Here is a 22,301-nt window from a genome sequence, read left to right as displayed (position 1 = left end):
CTCCTTTCTTTCATCATTACATTAATAGTTTTAATTTTTATGTCTGTATGTAGAGTGTCATTTGTAATAGACCACCAGGGTGCGTTCATAATCCATCTTAAAATTTTCGATTGCGCTCTTTGTATTATTTTTATATTTGAAATTGCTTTGAGTCCAGATTGGGATAATTATCTACAATATATATAAAAATAAGTCGGGTTTTCCTTCCTGACGATATAACCCCAGAACGAACGAACCGATTTCGACAATTTTGCATTCGTTGGAAATGTCTCGGGCTCCGCAAGGTTTATAGCTAAGAAAATTAGTGCATGGCATCGTGCCTTAATGCAAATTGCTGGAACTTCACGCATCGTAATTCAAAATTCGAGTAATAATGACATTAGTGAGAATTAGCAGAATTATGCTTGCAATTAAGTCAACGAGCAATTCTTGCCGCAAAGATTAATGATGTACACGCACTGAATTTCACCATTCAATCAAAAATTGCAGGCGATTTGGTGAAATACCAATGATTCCGACGAGTCTTCCGTTTGACTTCAAATGATTGCAATTTCCAGTTTGCCTTGCGTTCGCAATAACAAGTCGCAAGGCCAATCGCTTAGTGTTTGCGGGATAAATTTCAAATAGATTATTTAGAAAATCATTGTTTTTCACTTGGGCAGTTATACGTTGCCTGTTCACGAGATGGAAAACCATTCGCTTTGTTTGTGTTAACCTCAGACCAAAAAACAAAAAATGTGATTTACCAAAGAGCACTTCAATGAAACGGATAATTTGCGGATTCACTTTCATTTACTTAGAGGAGTTCAACTAAAAAGCACTTCATTTTTGTAATCGACATAAATTCATTACTGTTGTATAATAGAATCAAATTTTTCCTTTCAAATATAAAACAAACAAAAAATTTCTTCATCTTTTTCACGAAACCATCTGGTGGCGAAACGGAGTTCGTCGGGTTTGCTAGTTGTTTTACATAACACATATTTGAATTCCTGCCAGTTAGCCATACAACTCTTTGAACTTTTTCTCCAACTGTTTTCATTTCATTTTGATGTGCGTTGACCAGCTTAATTTTCTATCCAGATGAATTCTTGTTCAATGAGTTTAATGTTTTTTTGTGTTTGCAGAACATCAAAACTATTTTGGAACGGACGAGCAGCTCGGTCCAGTGGCGGTTTCGGCAAGAAAAGAAGGAAATCGTTGGCGGTTGATTGTACGAACCGCCGATCCGAGGGCGCTCAGGGGTTCCTTATGCACCAGCACTGCCGGCACCGCAAAGGAATTGCTGGAATATGTAACGCCTGAACTCCAATTATCATGTTTGAGGTAAAAGTCATAATAATTATATTCAGTTATTAACTTCCCGAAGGAGAAGTTTATGTTTTTATAAAAAAATTCCGATTCGCTAATTTTATGTTTTCTCGACGTTTCAAGCCATTCTGAATCGAATGAGACCGAATTTGGAAAAAGTATGTGTGTGTGTGTGCGTGTGCGTGTATGTGAACAGATTTTTTGCCGTAAATGGACGTTTTCTCAAAAACGGCTGGACCGATTTAAAAAATTTAAAAACCATTCGATGTATCTCGACGAAGACTATCGTTTGTCAGTTTTGTGGAATGATCGGCCGAGACGTTTCTTTATAAATCGCAGAAAAGTGAAAAACTGTTCGTCCACGTGTTAGCTCGCAATTCTGAATCGATTTTGAAAAGATATTGGTTGGGAATCGTGCTGATTAGTTTTTGGTAAAGATCGGCTGGGCCGTTTTCTTGTAATAAAGTTTAAAAAAAAAAAAAACGACGATTTTTTTTTTTTTTTTGACGGTAGATACCATAGTTTTCTAGGTCATACTAAAATATTACGGCCCTACAACAACTCGTTTAGCTTTAAAAATTCGTCAAAGTTTGCAAAAATTGGTATAGTTTTTTTTGACATTTGTCAAAATTAAACTTTTGATCGACGTTTTCTCAAAAGCGCCTGAACCGATTTCAGAAATTTAAAAGCCATTTGATGTATTTCGGTGAGGACTATCGTTTGTCAGTTTTGTGCGACTATCTGCCAAGCCGTTTCTTTGCAATTTAAAAAAAAGTGTTAAACTTTTCGTCCATATTTAAGCTCATCCTACCGAACCGATTTTAAAAAATCAAAAACTGTTCGAAAGATATTAGTTAGGAATGGTACTGATTAATTTTAGGTGAAAATCTACCGAGCCGTTTTCTAGTAATGAACTGTTGAAAAAAAAATTTAAGCCGATTTTTATGAAACTTTTTTTAGCGATATATATCAAGGTCTTATAGAAATATTACGGCCTTACGGCATGTAGTTTAATTTTAAAAATTCATCAAGGTTTGAGAAAATGAGTAGTTTTGTTGACGTTTGTTAAAATTAAAATTAGATGATTTACTTGGTATAACGATAGAGTACTTCGTCTTGATGAACATACTAAACCATTAAAGTCCTACGAAAACTGGTTCAATTATAAAAAATTATTATTGATTTGTGAAAATTTGCTTTTAGAAAATACTGTGATTTAACGTGTTCCATAGTTTTCAATTATGTGTAATAAATCCACTCGGAATACTTTTAATCACTTATAAATTAATTTGTTTATTATTGATTAAGTCGATTATTTAAACATATCGGGAAGTTCATGTAACTTGCCTCAAGGCTAAATACCAAACCAACTAGTTTTTTTTGTAAACTAGTTAGTATTGATATTTTGTCTTGAGGCAAGTTTTATGAACTTCCCGATATGTGTAAATAATCGACTTAATCAGAATGTATAAAAATTAGAGAATTAGAATTAAAAAAAAATAAATTCAAGTAAGACGAGTTTAGAAGATGAAATAAGAAGTATAGTAGAAGAAGTAAGAAGTGGTTAGAAGATGAAATGGTTAAGAGGTATAGAAAAAATAGGATTATATGAAGAAGATAGTATGAAATTGAAATGATTGTATAGAATAACGTAGGTGGCTAAACGCTCGAGTAAGCGAGGTCTATAAAATAAATAAAAAACTAGTGGTGTATGGCATTGTGCCTTAAGGCAAATTGCTGGTACTTCCCGTACCGTAACGAAGTGATCGAGGAATATTAAATGTTTTCAAATGGTTTAATATAAATACTGTAACATTGTCTAATATTTATAAGAATTATATAAACTGAATTGCTAAGTTGAAATTATTTGTTAGGAATATATTAGAACAGAATTAAAATTAACATCTGAATTATTTTCGATATACAAAAAAAAAAATAGAAACATTTTTTTTTTCCCAAAAGCAATTATTTTGTTGAAACAAGCAAAGAGTTCTTTGAATCATTTAAATCGGACGCTTCGTTCACTCAAAAATTCGATTTGTATTTTCTGCACTCTTTGCTCCGTATCTCCGTAACGGCCGGACCTGCCTTCGCCAAAAACTAGTCAGCACATCTCCCTATCGATAAGAATCGAATGTTTTTTGAACCATTTAAAATCGGTTGATCCGTGCGCCCGAAAAATTCAGAACATTTCAGAAACCTTCAAAACATGGAGAAATGCAAAAATTTTCATTTTCGATTTTTGGCCCATTACAATAACTTACCCTACGGGAAGTTAAAAAAGAACCAATAAAGTGATATAATAAGTAACGATTGCCTGGTTTAACAATAAATGAATATAATGAGATGTTTACTGTTTATTTTATACTATTTATACATTCTTTTACAATTTGAGAACAATATTTTATCCTAATTAACTTATTTCCTTATATTTAAATTCAATTTAAGAAATGATTATATTTCATTGATTATTATTACATTTTCGACTAAAAATTGCCATGGTTTCCTTTGTGAATCAGCATGTGTCTTTGCAGATTATCGAATCGTATGAATGTCTTATTACAAACATTGCATCCATGAGGGCGTATTCCTTTGTGAATTTGCATGTGACGTTTGAGACTTCCTGACTCCGTGAATGTCTTATTACAAACATTGCATTGATGAGGGCGTATTCCTTTGTGAATCAGCATGTGTGTTTTCAGATGATCGAATTGTGTGAATGACTTATTACAAACATTGCATCGATGGCGGCGTATTCCTTTGTGAATCAGCATGTGTTTATTCAGACTACTTGATTGTGTGAATGTTTTATTGCACATATTACAAACGTGGGGGCGCTCACCAGTATGAATGTTCATGTGTCTTTGCAGATGATCGAATCGTATGTATGTCTTGTTGCATATATTACAAATGTGGGGACGCTCACCAATGTGAATGATCATGTGTGTTTTCAGATGATTTTTTTGTGTGAATGTCTTGTTGCATATACTGCATTCATGGGGGCGTTTTTCACTATGCAAAAGCATGTGAGTTTTCAAGTAACCTTTTCGTTTGATAGTCTTATGACAGATTTCGCATATTAAAGAGCGTTCTTTGCTACTACTAGGCTTGTGATCGACCATATGCTCTTTTAATTGATCAGATTCTGCAAATGATTGATCACAAATGTCACATTCATAAACTGATGCCTCGACTAACTCCTGTTTGACCTCTTCTTCGATAGTTACTTCAGAGTTCATGAATCTTTCTAAACAGGTATCATTATCCTCAGAACACGATTCAGATTTAACAATATCATCAGAAACATCAATATCATCCTGAATTTCGTGTTTAATGTCTTCTTCTGAATATTCTAGTGGTTCAATTTTAATTGCCGAATCATTCATTGACATAATTGTTTCTTCTGACATTTTTAAATATGTTAACAGCTTATACTCACTTACGAAATAATTGAAATAATTCCAAAATAGGCTTGGGCTAAAGAATAACCTAGTTTAACCAACAATCCTCTTCAGTACCATTTTCCATAACTGATTTCAACTTAAATTAAATTTATTATTTGACATTTGGAGCATAGAGTATATACTTACAGAAAGATGAGACACTTCTCATATCGCTTTCGCATTTAACAATGGCGCGCATTTTCAAATTCATAATGTTTCTCTAAGTCTAAACTATTTTATTAAATAATATTAATTTTACAAACGTTTCGAGACTAGGCTTGTCTCATCATCGGTGTATTATAATTTAAAATTTTAAGACCATTTAAATGAAATTTCCGGCAGCAAAAAAACAGAATTAAATAAAAAAAATATAAACCAATAGAAAGTATACACAAATAAATTGTAATAAAAAATTAAATAAATAAATAGAAAATTACATAGATAAATAAATAGATAGATAAATAGATAAATAGATAATAAGATAACTAACTAGAAAAATAACTAGTTGAATACATAGATAAATATATAACTAAATAAGTAGATAAATACATATAGAAAATAGTAGGGTGTATGAACATGATATATATCACCAAAAACGTTCGATAAAAATCGGCTTAAGTTAATAATAATATAATCAATTTTTTTTCTAGGTTGGGCATGCAGACACCTCAATGTGAAGAACAATTACTAAAGCTCGATGAACAAGGTTTGACCCATCGGTATAAAGTTGGTGTCATGTACTGCAAAGCAAATCAGTGTTCCGAGGAAGAGATGTATAATAATAGGGAATCCGGACCTGCTTTTGATGAATTTTTGGAAACAATCGGGCAGAGAGTACGGTTAAAGGTAAGGATTTGAAAATACAGTTTAATTACGAATAACCTAATGCTTTATTTTATTATAGGGTTTTGAAGCATACAGAGCCGGTTTAGACAATAAAACAGACAGCACAGGGACGCATTCAGTATACGCAGTACATCGAGATTGTGAAATCATGTTCCACGTATCAACTTTATTACCTTTTACTCCAAACAATCGACAACAGCTTCTACGGAAACGGCATATTGGAAACGACATTGTCACTATCGTATTTCAGGTAAATATAAAAAAAATAAAATATAAACTAGCTGTAAGTGGAATTCTGTTTTAAGGCAATTAGGACATCGTGCCTTAAGGCAAATTGCTGGAACTTTCCGTACCAAAAATTATTATTTTTTTTAAAAACGATTAAACATTTTTGAAAAAAAATTACTTCGAAAAAATAAGATTTTTGAGAAACTTTAAATTTGACAAAAAATTACTTTTTTTTGAAAAAAAAATTTGTTTTTAATTTTTTTTATTTTGACATATGTTGGAAGATCTGAACTTTTTTTCAAAGCGATCGTACTGCTTTAAATGCATAGAGACAAAATATAAAGCGCGTAAGCGCCGCGTCGCTGTCTAACGGGTAAACATTGGTACGGAACCCATAGGAATGTAAACAAAATTTATACTTATTGTTAAAATCTCTATAAAATATCTGATAATTTGATGTACATATGTCTAATGATCATTTTTGACCGCCAAATGGCATTTTTTTTTACTTTTTTTGTTATATCTCCGAAACCGATAAACCTGCCCTTATAAAAATTTGATCAAATCTTCATCTTGTCAATACAAGTAAAATGTTTTTTGAATTATTAAAATCGGACGCTCCGTTCTATTAAGGGTTTTTTGGTACTTTTTGCCCCATATCTTCGGAACGGCTAGACCTACCTCCGCCAAAAACTAATCAGCACGTCTCCTTATCAATACGGATCGAATGTTTTTTAAATTATTCAAATTGCTTCATTCGTGTTCCCGAAATCGTCAACGAAAATTTGTATCCGCACACACATACATACTACGCACACACACACACACACACACACACACACACATACATCCATTTTTTCTAAGGTATGCCAAAATATTCAGAAACCTCTGAAACGTAAAGATATATAAAAATTTTCATTTTCGATTTTTTTGCGATTACTATAACTTACCCTTCGGGAAGTTAACTAGGATTTTTATTTACCTAACTCGATTTAATAAATTATTCTGTTTTCTATCTAGGAGCCTGATGCTCTACCGTTCACACCAAAGCATATCAGATCTCAATTTCAACACGTATTCATTGTGGTACGAGCTATCAATCCGTGTTCTGAAAATACACATTATGCAGTTGCTGTCACTAGATCGAAGGAAGTTCCTATATTTGGACCACCAATTCGAGAAGGTAATTGTAATTGACTCGTCTTAAAATATCCTCAATTTTTTGTGGCTAAAATACCCCATATTTATTTATTTATTTATTTATTTTAAATATATAGCCCACAGATTTCTTCCAAGAGGACTCAAAAATACAATTATTTTACATAATGAATAACAATTAAAATACATACAAAATTACAATATACATAGTTATTAACATAAAATGCTTAACATAAAATTACATATAATGCAGAATGTAACAATATTATTTATAAACAGAATAAGATAAAATAATGAGATATTTGAAAAGAAAATAAAAAGGTTAACTTGTGCAGATGGAGATTATTCGATTATTAGGTGAAGTGTTGTGAATATCTATTTCATTATTAATTAAGTTAAAGTTAGAGGACAGTAAAATTGGTGAATTTAAGAGAGAATTAGATTTAGGAGTAGGATAATTGAAAAATAATTGTGAACGCGTAGATAGCCTTGGATAATTGATTAAGAATATGAGGACAGTCTATAGAATTATTGCAAAGTTTAAATAAAAACATAATTGTACAGATAAATCGACGTGAGGCAAAGGAAGGAATACCAAATTCTTTTAGTAAAGTGTTGTGGTCAAAGCCACATTCAGGGTAAATTTTATATGTTTTATAATAGAGATATTTCAGAAATTTTCGCTGAACCTTCTATATCGCATCAGAGTTGTTGATATGATGAGGATACTAAATAATCGAACCATACTCTAATTTTAAACGTACATTAGAATAGTACATGCAAAGAAGTGCATTGTTAGAATTGAATTGTTTACAATTTCTCAGTATCAAACCTAAAGATTTTTGTGCTCTATTACAAATATCAGTTATATGATCCGTGAAAAACAAACCAGAATCAAATAATACTCCTAAATCTGAAATTTTATTACATCTATCAATGCTGGTGTTAGAAATTTTATAATCAAAATGTATTGGACGCGCTTATGTGAAAAACTAAGAATCTTGCACTCTGATATATTTAAATGTAATTTGTTATAGACACACCAAGTGAGTGGAAAGAGTCATGTTGAGACTGTATGCTGACTGTATAATATGGTTTTTTTGTTTTTTTTTTTTTTTTTAGGCGGCGTTTATCCTAAAGGAGCAGCTTTTGCTGACTTTCTTTTGGCAAAAGCAATCAATGGTGAAAATGCTGCACATCGTTCTGACAAATTCGCCACCATGGCTACGAGGACGAGGCAAGAGTATTTGAAGGATCTCGCTGCTAATTATGTAACCACTACAGCTTTGGATACTGGACAGAAATTCTGTAAGCATAAAATACATAATAATTATCATATTGTTTTGTATATAATCACTCAAATAATTATTCTCCCCAGCTTTGCTATCTTCAATGTTTTCCTCAAGATCATCATCATCATCCTATGGACATCGATCAGCTCACCAGCATTCATCATCGAATCATCAGTCGCTGAATTCACCTTTGGACGCTGTAGCTTTGGGGGCTCACCAACGAGGTGCTATTTGTTGGCAGTTACTCCTTGTCGATCCAGGACGATCGCAGCCTGTCGATTGTTTTTTGGGAATCAGCGCCGAGACTTTTGTGCTGCTGGAAGAAGCTACGAGGAGGATTGTTTTTGTTACACCGTGCAGAAACATACTAGGTAAGGAGGATGGAAGACATATATATATATATATATATATATATATACATATATATAATATATATATATATATATATATACTAGATGACCCGACAGACGTTATCCTGTACCGTTTACCTAAAAATAATAATTATTGTTTTTTAAATTTCTCTTCACGCCAAAATGCTTATACATTTATAATATGAGCGATGTTAAATGTAAAACTGCTTTAAATAAAATAATGAATGAATGAATGATCTATTGAGCAAATGATAGAGAGCAAAAAAATTCTAGTCTTTGAACATTAAACATAACCATAACATAACACTGATAGTTCATGTTGGATTATTTTTATTTAATTTTTCATTAATTAAGACATTCAAAATTGCATCTTAAACTTCTCTATAATCGGTATCGTGAGGGCCGAATTGTATGTATTCATCTTTACTTTCCCATTTGTTGTTATAAAGTGAAATTTTTACGAATTTTAAAAATATTGTGCAAAGATTAGTGAAAGATGCAAAAAAATTATATATTGAAAAAAAAAACTATATTGAAAATTTTATATCCGAATCTTGTTTTGGCGCCCCCTAAGTCGTGCGCTCGTATTTTTCGCATGCATCGCATTAAAGGTAGGACCGGCCCTGATTAATACTTAATTTTATATTTTAAGTGAATTAATTTGTCATATCTTGTTCAAATGTGTATCATTCAATCTGCCATACATATACTGTAATTTATATTATTTTAATTTTTGGCACATCTCAGCTGCTTTTTGGCAATAATAATGTAGACATTTCATTTTTCTTATTCATAATCATGAATTTATTATGCATATTCTAATATTGTCTAGGTTCATAAGTAAATTGAAATTTTTGGCAGATGATAGTTTTCATTTGTTTTTAATGCCAAACAAGGAAATGTCGGTTTTTGTCATTTTGTCCATTTATTTCTACAATATTACTTTATTTTTATAATTACATACAACCTAAAAAAATTCCCTTAACAAACTAAAGAAAGATTTGTCAAAATCCGTATAATCGGTTAGGAGGAGTATATTTACATACATCATTACAGAAGAATTTTATATATATAAGACTAGCAAACCCGACGAACTCCGTTTCGCCACCAGATAGTTTTGTGAGAAAGATGAAGAAATTTTTTATTTGTTTTATATTTTAAAAGAAAAAATTTGATTTTATTATACGACAGTAACGAATTTATTTTGATTACAAAAATGAAGTGTTTTTTAGTTGAACTTCTCTAAGTAAATGGTAAGTGAATCCGCAAATTATCAGTTTCATTGAAGTGCTCTTTGGTAAACCATATTTTTTGTTTTTTGGTTTGACGTTAACACAAACAAAGCGGATGGTTTTTCAATTCGTGAACAGGCAACGTATAACTGCCCATGTGAAAAACAATGATTTTCTAAATAATCTATTTGAAATTTATCCCGCAAACACTAAGCGATTGGCCTTGCGACTTGTTATTGCGAACGAAAGGCGAACTGGAAATTGAAATCGTTTGAAGTCAAACGGAAAACTAGTCGGAATCATTGGTATGTCACCAAATCGCCAGCAATTTTTGATTGAATGGTGAAATTCAGGGGCGTGTACATCATTATTCTTTGCGGCAAGAATTGCTCGATGACTTAACCAAGCATAATTCTGATAATTCTCACTAATGTCATTACTCGGATTTTTAATTACGGTGCGTGAAGTTCCAGCAATTTGCATTAGGGCACGATGCCATGCATCACTAATTTTCTTAGCTATAAACCTTGCGGAGCCCGAGACCTTTCCAACGAACGCAAAATTGTCGAAATCGGTTCGTGCGTTCTGGAGTTATTTCGTCAGGAAGGAAAACTTGACTTATTTTTATATATATAGAAGATATTAGGTTGTCAAATATCTCCCTTCCGCTTTTTTGCTATTGGTTTATAATACAAAAAGGCGGAAGGAAGATATTTGACAACCTAATATATGAATCATTTGTATGTATTTATATCACTGATTGTTTATTCTTTCTTTTTTTCAAGGTTGGTCTACGACAAATCAATCCAGTGTCCTTCGAGTTTACCACCACCAAGGCGAGTGTGTCACCCTAAGGGTCCGTGGAGCTGATGACAGAAGCGATGAGCAGACTGAAATCATGGCCAGGCTGAGGGCTGTTACAGGTGGTCAATTGGCACAAGAATTGACCATCGGACGTAACAGGAACGGACAGCTTGGTTTTCATGTGCAGCCTGATGGTGTTGTCACACAGGTAAATACCAAGATTACTTTAATCATTCTTCAAGACCATTATTTATTATTCCTTTATCCCAGGTGGAGCCAAATGGTCCGGCCTGGTCAGCAGGCTTGAGAAGAGGTGCACGACTTGTAGAAATCTGTCATGCAGCAGTTGCTACGTTGGCTCATGACCAAACAGTGGATTTATTAAAGACTTCGGTTCTGGTGACAGTGACGGCGGTGCCTCCTGGACCTGGAGGAGTTGCCAGGAGGGGTTGTGATTTGGCACAGTGTCGATACAACGCAGGTGAATAGATAGAAACAGATTTTAAATTAATCTTATATATAAAAATGAATCGCAAAATGTGTTGGTAAGCGCATAACTCAACTAGGCCTGGACCAATTTGGCTAATTCTTTTTTTTTAAATGTTAGTTGGTGTCGAAGGATTGTTCTTACGGCGAGACAAAATCGATTAATTGCCGGGAAAACCCTAAAAGCAGCTCTTTTCTTTTTTTCATACGAACGTTTACTAACTAAAACGTAGAATCAATTTGAGCTTTATTGCTATTATATGAAGTTCATATTAAATTACAAACACTCACTGTATACTCCTCCTGAACGATTATTCGGATTTTGATAAATCTTTCTGAAGTTTGTTAAGGAAAATTTCTAGGATGTATGTGATTATAAAGTACTGGGATGTATGTGCAATATTGTAAAAATACATGAAAAAAATTGCAAAAAACGACATGTCATTGTTTGCATTGAAAACAAATGAAAACTATCATCTGCCAAAAATTTCAATTTACTTATGAACCTAGACAATATTAGAATATGTATAATAAATTTATGATTATGAATAAGAAAAATGAAATGTTGCCAAAAAGCAGCTGAGATGTGTCAGAGATTAAATTAATATAAGATACAGTATATGTATGACAGATTGAATGATACACACATGAATTGATATGACAAATTAATTCATTGAAAATATGAAATTAAATATTAATCAGGGCCGGTCCTACCTTTAATGCGATGCATGCGAAAAATACGAGCGCACGCCTTAGGGGGCGCGGATATTAAATTTTCAATATAGTTTTTTTCCAATATATAATTTTTTTTGCATCTTTTACTAATCTTTCTACAATATTTTCAAAATTCGTAAAAATTTCACTTAGTTAGTGAGAAAAGTCATTTTTGTATCAGACAACTGATCAACTGAAAATTTTCATTATTAAAAATATTAATACATTCTGCTTGATTTTTATAAAATATATTTTTTCACTTTGATTAAAATTATAAGAGTATTTTCTCTAAATTTATGTTTGTACTCAGTTTTATTATGATAGTATAAAAATATAAACTTGAAATTATTTATTTGATATTAAATAATTTTTTTCTGTAACGAATTTTTGTGTAATATAAAAATATAACTAGTGGGGTGGGTGGCATTGTGCCTTAAGTCAAATTGCTGGAACTTCCCGTACCGTAACGAAATGTTCGAGGAATATTGAATGTTTTCAAATAGATTAATATAAATATTATAACATTGTCTAATATTTATAAGAATTATATAAACTGAATTGCAGAGTTGAAATTATTTGTTCATAATAAAACTATAGTCAAAATTAAAAATAAAATCTGAATTATTTTCGATATACAAAAAATTAAAAAAAAAAATGAAACAAATTTTTTTTTTCCAAAATCAATTATTTTGTTAAGACAAGCAGAAAGTTCTTTGAATCGATTGAATCGGACGCTTAGTTCTCTCAAAAACTGCCATTTTTTGTACATTTAGCTCTGTATCTCCGAAATGGCTGAGCCTGCCTTTGAGAAAAACTAATAACCCCTTCTCCCAATCATTACTAATTGAATGTTTTTTAGATCATTCAAATCGGATGCTCCGTTTTTTCAAAAACTCGATTTCTATTTTCTGCACTCTTTGCTCCTTATCTCCGTAAATGCTGGACCTGCCTTTGCCAAAAACTAATCAGCACATCTCCTTATCAATAGGAATCGAATGTTTTTTAAACCATTCAAATCGGTTGATCCGTACGCCCAAAAACGTGGGCGAAAATTTGTATCCATACATACATACACACACACACATCCATTTTTTCTGAAGTATGCCAAAACGTTCAGAAACCTTCAGAACGTCGAGAAATGTAAAAATTTTCAATTCCTATTTTCGGCCCATTACAATAACTTACCCTACGGGAAGTTAAAAATATACATATAATTTTCATTATCTTAACTAATTTTGTCGACATAGAAGTTATTTAATATTACATAAAAGTTATCTATGTACACACAAAAAATTAATTATATTATATTAATATTAATACAAATAATTTCAAGTTCATATTTTTAATTTTTTTATGATAAAACAGAGATCAAATGTGAATGTATAAAAAAAATTTCTTAATATTAAAAAAAATATAGCGACAAAAAATTTCTAACAAATGGGAAAGTAAAGATGAATACATACAACTCGGCCATCACGATATCGATCAGAAAAAGATTAAGATGTAATATTGGGTATCATAAATAATAAAAAATTAAATTAATTTAATCCAACATGAAGTATCAGTGTTATGTTACGGTTATGGTTATGTTACACCGTCTAAAAGACTTCAATTTCCAATATAGTGTAGGAATTGAGACTTATCATTTTATTTAAATCAGTTCTACATTTAACATCGCTCATATTATAAATGTATATGCATTTTGGCGTGAAGAGTAATTTAAGAAACAATAATTATTATTTTTAGGTAAACGGTAAATATTTGTATATTATGTTAAAAAATTGTAGGCATGGGTACAGAACAATGTCTGTCGGGTCATCTAGTTAGAGTATACATTTATTATTATTATATTTATTTCTATGTTTCAGGTTATTACGAAAGTGATTACGAGAATGCTTTGTCGCCGTCTTCTTCCAATGTTTTATTGAATTCCGAAGAGGATCCTGGTGAAGTTGGTGGTTTTGCAAAGGCTTCGTCGGGGGACACAAAAAGGGTGCTCAGATGCAATTGAAGTCGAATCATAGAAGGAAATACGAAAGGAGCTTCTCCCCGCCGAGGTCGAGTAATAGTTCGGGATACGGAACGGTAAGTGAAAAACTTTATAAATAATTATTTATTTGATTGAGATTTTTAACTTCCCGAAGGAGAAGTTTATGTTTTCATCAAAAAATCTGATTCGCTAATTTTATGTTTTCTCGACGTTTCAAGCCATTCTGAAACGAATGAGACCAAATTTGGAAAAAGTATGTGTGTGTGTGTGTGCGTGTGCACCAACAGATTTTTTGCCGTAAATCGCCGTTTTCTCAAAAACGGGTGGACCGATTTCAAAAATTTAAAAGCCACTCGATGTATCTCGATGAGGACTATTGTTTGTCAATTTTGTGCGACGATCGGCCAAGCCGTTTCTTTATAAATCGCAGAAAAGTGAAAAAATTTTCGTCTACGTTTTAGCCCACAATTCTGAATCGATTATGAAAATTCAAAAACCGTTCGAAAGATATTGGTTGGGAATCGTGCTGATTAGTTTTTGGTAAAGATCGGCCGGGCCGTTTTCTTGTAATAAAGTTAAAAAAAAATCGACGATTTTTATGATTTTTTTGACGGTAGATATCATAGTCTTCTAGATCATACTAAAATATTACCGCCCTACGACAACTCGTTTAGCTTCAAAAATTCGTCAAAATTTGCAAAAATTGGAATCGTTTTTTTCAGAAAAAAAAACCTTTGATCGACGTTTTCTCAGAAACGCCTGAACCTATTTCAGATATTTAAAAAGCATTTGATGTATCTCGATGAGGATTATCGTTTCTCAGTTTTGTGCGACGATCGACCGAGCCGTTTCTTTGTAATTTGGAAGAAAGTGTTAAACCTTTCGTCCACATTTAAGCTCATCCTACCGAACCGATTTTAAAAAATCAAAAACTGTTCGAAAGATATTAGTTGGGAATGATACTGATTAGTTTTAGGTGAAAATCTACCGAGCCGTTTTCTTGTAATTAACTGTTGAAAAAAAAAATTAGGCCGACTTTTTTTGGCGATATATATATCATGGTCTTATAGAACTTACTGAAGTATCACGGCCTTACGACAAGTAGTTTAATTTTAAAAATTAATCAAAGATTAAGAAAATGAGTAGTTTTTTTGACGTTTGTTAAAATTAAAATTAGACGACGACGTGTACTTGGTCTTGAACATAGTAAACCATTAAAGTCCTACGAAAACTGGTTCAATTATAATTATTAATTAATTAAAATTATTGATTTTTGAAAATTTGCTGTTAGAAAATACTCCGAGTTGACGTGTTCGTTCGTTCGTTTGCAATGATGTGTAATAAATCCACTCGGAATACTTATAATCACTCATAAATGAATTTATTTTTTATTGATTAAGTCGATTATTTACACATATCGGGAAGTTCATGTAACTTGCCTCAAAGCAAACCAAACCAACTAGTTTATTATTATCTTCAACAATCTATTACCATTTACTTATCCTTTTTCAGGGTAGTAGCAGTAAGTCCTTCAGCAACGACCCTCGATACATAACCCAATCCTCCCATCAGCAATGGTACGAAACAATACCACCAGACGACCAACAACCACACAGTCAGTCTATGCAGCAGCAACAGCAGCACTTTCAACAACCATTAAATTCACAAACACCATCCCCAATTGCCAGTACTTTAAGTTCCCCGAATAGCACTCCACAGAAACACCAGAGACTGCACGCCACCAGCTCCTTACCATTGACCAACATGAGTTTATCGTTGGTTGGTGTTGATTTCGACAGTGAATTGTTAACCAGGGGAAAGGACAATGATTCAAGGAAAGGTTCGAGTGAAGTTTTATCTGGTCAGAGGTTAGAAGATATTTATGCCAAGCCCATGAAAATTAAGCCTAAACCAGACCAAGATGATAGGCGGGTGGTTAAACCTTTAGGTGATATCTATAAGTCTTCAAGCGAGGTTTATGCAAGGCCTATGATTACAGCAACAGCAACCTCGCATAGTGACGATGAGTTTTTGTCCAGGAAGAATGAAGTACGACCAATGCCCAGGGTTGCTAATATCGAGTACTTGAATAAACTTGAAGCACCCGCTGCTGAACTTGTAGGAGATTCAGTGAGCACTAACAACTCACCACAGTTGAAAAGATCGACAAAAATCCGGGGAACTTTGACACCCAGAACAGGGAAATCCCAGGCGCGTAACGGGATTCAATCACGATACACAAACAGGCATAGTGCTAATTTAAACAGCACTTTACAAGAAGACTTAATGAGACTGATCAATCCTGATTACAGCCCTGATGCTAAGAAGAAAGAAAGTTGTTCCATGGTTAATATATCGTCTATAGCGAAAGAATCGCGGAAGCAACAACTGTTCATCGAAGAACAACCAGCTTTACCACAATCTTTATCCAATTTATCAATACACGACAACAAGACTTTATCCTTGAGCCACTTTCGGGATGACACATTAATACCTCGAAAAGTTGACAGTGAACAAATTACTTCAACTTCAACAGCACCCGTGATCTCAACTAATACTTCGGGTGCATCTCAGCTTGGCCACGAAATAAAGATGTCAAAGGAAGAGAGGTTGTCACCCAGAGTTATGACGACAAGCTCCAAAAGAAATCTAGGAACTCAAAAAGCCTCCATCAAAAGTGTGTCGATGAAGTGTGAGGAGGACAAGGAGCAGGAATTGGATTGGACGAGCTTGGTGGACACTGCCAATAGGGCCATGTTACAGGTAATAAATGATAAATTTTGTTTTGGATAGAACGAATTACAATATATGTGTTTATTTTAGGTGAAGGAAGACTCTACGAGGTTAGCAGGAGACTCGAGCGAACAAAATAAATATAATAAGAGATTGAACAACTGTAATGGGGTTGTAGAAAATGCTAAGGCGAAATTGGCAATTGCTAATGAACAAGGTAAGGAATTATATATATATATATATATATATATATATATTAATAATTATCAGTAATTATTTATATATATATATTTGTAGAGTTTCGAACAAGAATCCAAAAGTAATAAAAAACAAGAAAAGTTTTTAATAAACAATTTCTTTATTTATTTATTTATTTACTGTCGATTTACTGTCGACTTAGACAGTTTGTTTCAAACTGCCGATCTCGTAATATCGAGAGAGTAATATTGTTTGTGTTTTTCAAATAATAATTTAAAAAAAATACAAAACTTTTAGTAATTTTAAGTTACAAAATTTAACTATTCGGCTGAAAAAGCAACTCATAAATTGATTTTTTGTTAAAATTTTGTTTTAGTGAAAAAGTGCTAAGATATATTCATACATACAGTTAATTAATTCAATTTTGTCATTAACCTTTTCTAAAATTTTCTATAACTTTTAAAAATGTTATCATATTTAATATCCTGTTTTGATAAATAATCCACTCATTTATTTTTTATCATTTTCATTTTGATCATATTATCACATTTCTGTACATTATTAGTTTTTCAATTAATTTATTATTTAAGAAAAATCCATTTTCTTTTCTTAAACATATTGTTTGCTGAAATCTCATCAAGATCATGTTTCTTGACAGATGTCCTGAAGATGGAACGTACCTAGTTCCGAAACGTCGACAGTAATCAAATAATTAAATAAAGAAATTGTTTATTAAAAACTTTTCTTGTTTTTTATTACTTTTGGATTCTTGTTCGAAACTCTACAAAATATACACAAATCCAAGACTCTACCATTTAATATATATATATATATATATATATATATATATAAAGCGAGTGGTTTTTCTTCAGATGGTGAAATATGATAAAATTGTTTCTTGGGCATCCATCCAGTAATTAAAAAACAGTTTTATTGAAAAATGTTTTTATTTAGAGAACATACGTTTCGGGTCTCGATTTGACCCATCTTCAGTGCATACAAATAAATTTGAAAAAAACACAAAAACACACGAAATTGCACGAAAAAAATAATTGATAACAAAACAAAAAATTGATAAAACGTCGAGTTATGATCAATTTTAAAAAATTGTAAAATTAAAATAAATAATATATTTTATTATAAAATAGCTTATTCTAAACATGTTGTCAGCTTGGAGTATGTGTTACGTGAAACAATTTTATCACATATATATATATATATATATATATATATATATATACTAGCTGACCCGGCAAACGTTGTTTTTCCATGAAAATATTTCTAGTCTAAATGTTCAGTACGAAAATAACTAACTGATTACGAATGTGGTGCATGAGTGAAAAGGGCAGCTGACAAAACTTATATGAATAGTGTACCCACTGTAAAGCATGCCACATACAAATGTTTTGATTCTATTATTCTGATTCTATTTAAATTGAATTGGCACATTTAAAGTTTCCAGATTTTGATATATTATTACCGCACTTCTCATTAATTCATTAATTTTTTAATTACGAAGCAAAATCCGTTATTCATTTTTAAATTATATTCTTGTGTGGCATTCCCTGCGAATTGACTGCTAAAAACAAAAAACATTGTAAACAAATTGAAAAAAAAGGCTTTTGATGTTTTGAAGTGCTTTTGACTGTCTTGAAAAGATCTTGACTGTCTTGAAAGGCTCTTGACTGTCTTAAATCTTCTGACTTTTTTGAAAAACGCTTTGAAAGACCTTTTAACTGCTTTGACGGTCTCCTAGTCTTCTGGCTGTCTTGAAAGCCTCCTGTATGTATTGAAAGTCTTCTGACTGCCGTGACCATAAAAAAAATCGTTCAAAATGTAAAAAAAAAGTTTTTGACTGTTTTGAAACACCTTGACTGTCTTGAAAAGCTTTTGACTGTATTAAGTCTCCTGACTTTCTTAAAAAACGCTTTGAAAGACCTTTTGACTGCCTTGAAAACTTCCTGACTGACTTGAAGGCCCCCTGACTACCCTGAAAGCCTCCTGACTGACTTAAAAGCCTTCTGACTGCCTTGAAAGCCTCCTAATTGCCCTGAAAGCCTCCTGACTGACTTGAAAGCCTCCTGACTGACTTGAAAGCCTCTTGACTGCCTTGAAATCCTCTTGACTGGCTTGGAATCCTCTTGACTGCCTTGAAATCCTCTTGACTGCCTTGAAATCTTCTTGACTGCCTTGAAATCCTTTTGACTGGCTTGAAATCCTCCTGACTGGCTTGAAATCCTCCTGACTGGCTTGAAATCCTCCTGACTGGCTTGGAATCCTCCTGACTGACTTGAAAGCCTCCTGACTGACTTGAAAGCCTCCTGACTGATTTGAAAGCCTCCTAAATACCCTGAAAGCCTCCTAATTGCCCTGAAAGCCTCCTCCATTACTTTCAAAGCCTCTTGAATGCCTTGAAAGTCTCCTAATAGCCTTGAAAATCTCCTAATTGTCTTGAAAGCCTCTTCATTGCCCTGAAATCTCCGTTACTGACTTGAAAGCCTCCTGACTGACTTAAAATCGTCCTGACCGCATTGAAAGCCTTCTGACTGCCTTGAAAGCCTCCTAAATGCCCTGAAAGCTTCCTAATTACCTTGAAAGCCTTCTGACTGACTTAAAAGCCTCCTGACTAACTTAAAAGCCTCCTGACTGACTCAAAAGCCTCCTGACTGACTTGAAAGCCTCCTGACTGACTTAAAATCGTCCTGACCGCATTGAAAGCCTTCTGACTGCCTTGAAAGCCTCCTAAATGCCCTGAAAGCTTCCTAATTGCCTTGAAAGCCTCCTGACTGACTTAAAAGCCTCCTGACTGACTTAAAAGCCTCCTGACTGACTTAAAAGCCTCCTGACTGCCTTGAAAGCCTCCTGACTGACTTGAAAGCCTCGTGACTGACTTAAAATCGTCCTGACTGCATTGAAAGCCTCCTGACTGCCTTGAAAGCCTCCTGTCTGACTTAAAATCGTCCTGGCTGCCTTGAAAGCCTCTTGACTGACTTAAAATCGTCCTGATTGCGTTGAAAGCCTTCTGACTACCTTGAAAGCCTCCTAATTGCCCTGAAAAGGCTCCTGGCTGCCTTAAAAGCCTCATGACTGACTTAAAATCGTCCTGGCTGCCATGAAAGCCTTCTGTCTGCCTTGAAAGCCACCTGACTGCCTTGAAATCCTGTTGACTGCCTTGAAATCCTCTTGACTGAATTGAAAGCTTCCTGACTGACTTAAAATCGTCTTGACTGCGTTGAAAGCCTTCTGGCTGCTTTGAAAGCCTTCTGGCTGCCTTGAAAGCCTCCTGACTGACTTAAAATCGTCCTGATTGCGTTGAAAGCCTTCTGACTACCTTGAAAGCCTCCTAATTGCCCTGAAAAGGCTTCTGGCTGCCTTAAAAGCCTCATTACTGACTTAAAATTGTCCTGACTGCGTTGAAAGCCTCCTAATTGCCCTGAAAGCCTCCTCATTGCCTTGAAAGCGTCCTCATTTCTTTGAAAGCCTCTTCATTGCCTTGAAAGCCTCTTCATTGCCTTGAAAGCCTCTTCATTGCCTTGAAAGCCTCTTCATTGCCTTGAAAGCCTCCTCATTTCTTTGAAAGCCTCTTCATTGCCTTGAAAGCCTCTTCATTGCCTTGAAAGCCTCTTCATTGCCTTGAAAGCCTCCTCATTGCCTTGAAAGCCTCCTGACAGCCTTGAAAACCTCCTGACTGACTTAAAATCGTCCTGACTGCGTTGAAAGCCTTCTAATTGCCCTGAAAGCCTCCTCATTGCCTTGAAAGCGTCCTCATTTCTTTGAAAGCCTCTTCATTGCCTTGAAAGCCTCTTTATTGCCTTGAAAACCTCCTCATTTCTTTGAAAGCCTCTTCATTGCCTTGAAAGCCTCTTCATTGCCTTGAAAGCCTCCTCATTTTCTTGAAAGCCTCTTTATTGCCTTGAAAGCTTCCTAATTTTCTTGAAAAAATAGATGTACCATTCTTAGACCTATTCAATATGCACACAAAATATATGTAGGTATATATATATTAGGGTGGTCCTTAAAATGGTCATTTTCGAATTTCCTTGCTCCCAGGGGCTCAAATGGTTTCAAATTGATAAAAAACAATTCTCTGAAAGTTTTAGCTCTTAATATTAACGTTTAGATAGAGCGCAATTCAATCAAAGTTTTGTATGGAGTTAGCATTGAAAAATTTTCAAAAGTTTTAAAATTGTGTTTTAGATGTAATTTAGCGACCAAATGAATAAATAAAACTAATTCATTTGTCGCTAAGTTATCCCTAAAAAGTTTTTTTTACATTTTCAAAAATTTTTCCATGCTCTTTCCATACAAACTTTGATTGAATTGCGCTCTATCTAAATGTTAATATTAAGAGCTAAAACTTTCAGAAAATGGTTTTTTGTCAATTTGGAACCAAGTGAGCCCCTGGGAGCAAAGAAATTCGAAAATGACTATTTTAAGAACCACCCTAATATATATATATATACATATATATATATATATATATATATATGTATATATATACATATATATATTACATATATATATATGTATATATATATATATATATATATATATATATTTATTCCTGTATCCTTTATCTCAGGTTCACATGTCCACAACCAAGTCACAGAACTAGAAAGCATCGTAGCACACGAAACAACAATGAGACTAAGTCTAGAAGACGAGGTGAGGAGGTTACGTGAAGAGAATCGAAGACTCCAAGACGAAAGTCAAACGGCAGCACAACAGTTGCAAAGATTCACCGACTGGTTTTTCCATACAATACACAAGTAACAGAAATAGAATCGAACAACCGTGTGGGGTAGGTCATGACATGAAAGAAGATACATTTACTTATTTTATATTTTTATGGCTAAAAACATTACAAAACTTAAAGTATTTATAGGTAATAGACAAAACGATAATGATGTAATATAATTTATTTGTGGGATGATTTATAGAATGAGTGATAAGGTAAAAATTAATATTAGTTTTAATCAAATACTTCTATCGCTTTAATAAAAATCACTTACTATGATAAGACTTAGACAAATGCATCTATATAGTTAGTTATAGGTATTATAATATTATGAAAGTTTATTGTAAGTTTTAAAAGCCCCTAGAAATATGTGGATAGTAGGGGCTTACGGCTAAAGTGAATGGACCAATTCGTATACTGTGATTTAATTGCCTTCTTTGATTAACTTCTGTTATTGGATAATGGAGAGATAATGATAGAGATATAACTGGATGAGGTTCGATATATATAATTAGGGTGGTTAAATAATATGGACATTTTCGAATTTATGTCCTCCGAAGGGGACAAATGCTTCTAAATTAATAAGCAAAAATTCTCTAAAAGTTTCAGCACTTCATATTTACTTTTAGATAATTCGCATTTGAATTAAAAGTTTCGTATATTTATTATTAAGTAAATTCTTACGCCATCTGTGATAGCAGACTTGCAATTTTAATGGCAATTTATTACTGATAATTTGAGTGTCTACATCACCAAT

The 22,301-nt window shown here is 33.1% G+C and overlaps 1 protein-coding gene across 1 annotated transcript in view; it reads left to right on the top strand.

The window, feature by feature from the left end:
* LOC113365698 (signal-induced proliferation-associated 1-like protein 1) overlaps positions 1–22,058 on the top strand; it is a 123,286-nt gene extending 101,228 nt beyond the window's left edge. The window contains 6 exon segments of the mRNA XM_026607220.1: positions 10,956–11,166; positions 13,754–13,899; positions 13,902–13,970; positions 15,388–16,638; positions 16,699–16,825; positions 21,389–22,058. Coding sequence (XP_026463005.1) covers positions 10,956–11,166; positions 13,754–13,899; positions 13,902–13,970; positions 15,388–16,638; positions 16,699–16,825; positions 21,389–21,579 — 1,995 coding nt within the window. The 3' untranslated portion in view covers positions 21,580–22,058.
* Positions 22,059–22,301: the final 243 nt, after the last annotated feature.

Source organism: Ctenocephalides felis, unplaced genomic scaffold, assembly GCF_003426905.1.
Source record: "Ctenocephalides felis isolate EL2017-DRISC unplaced genomic scaffold, ASM342690v1 CF-g0.4_SCAFFOLD_01170, whole genome shotgun sequence".
NCBI lineage: Eukaryota > Metazoa > Arthropoda > Insecta > Siphonaptera > Pulicidae > Ctenocephalides > Ctenocephalides felis.
The sequence above is the reverse complement of the archived record's forward strand: the minus strand, read 5'-3'. Positions and strand labels throughout refer to the sequence as shown.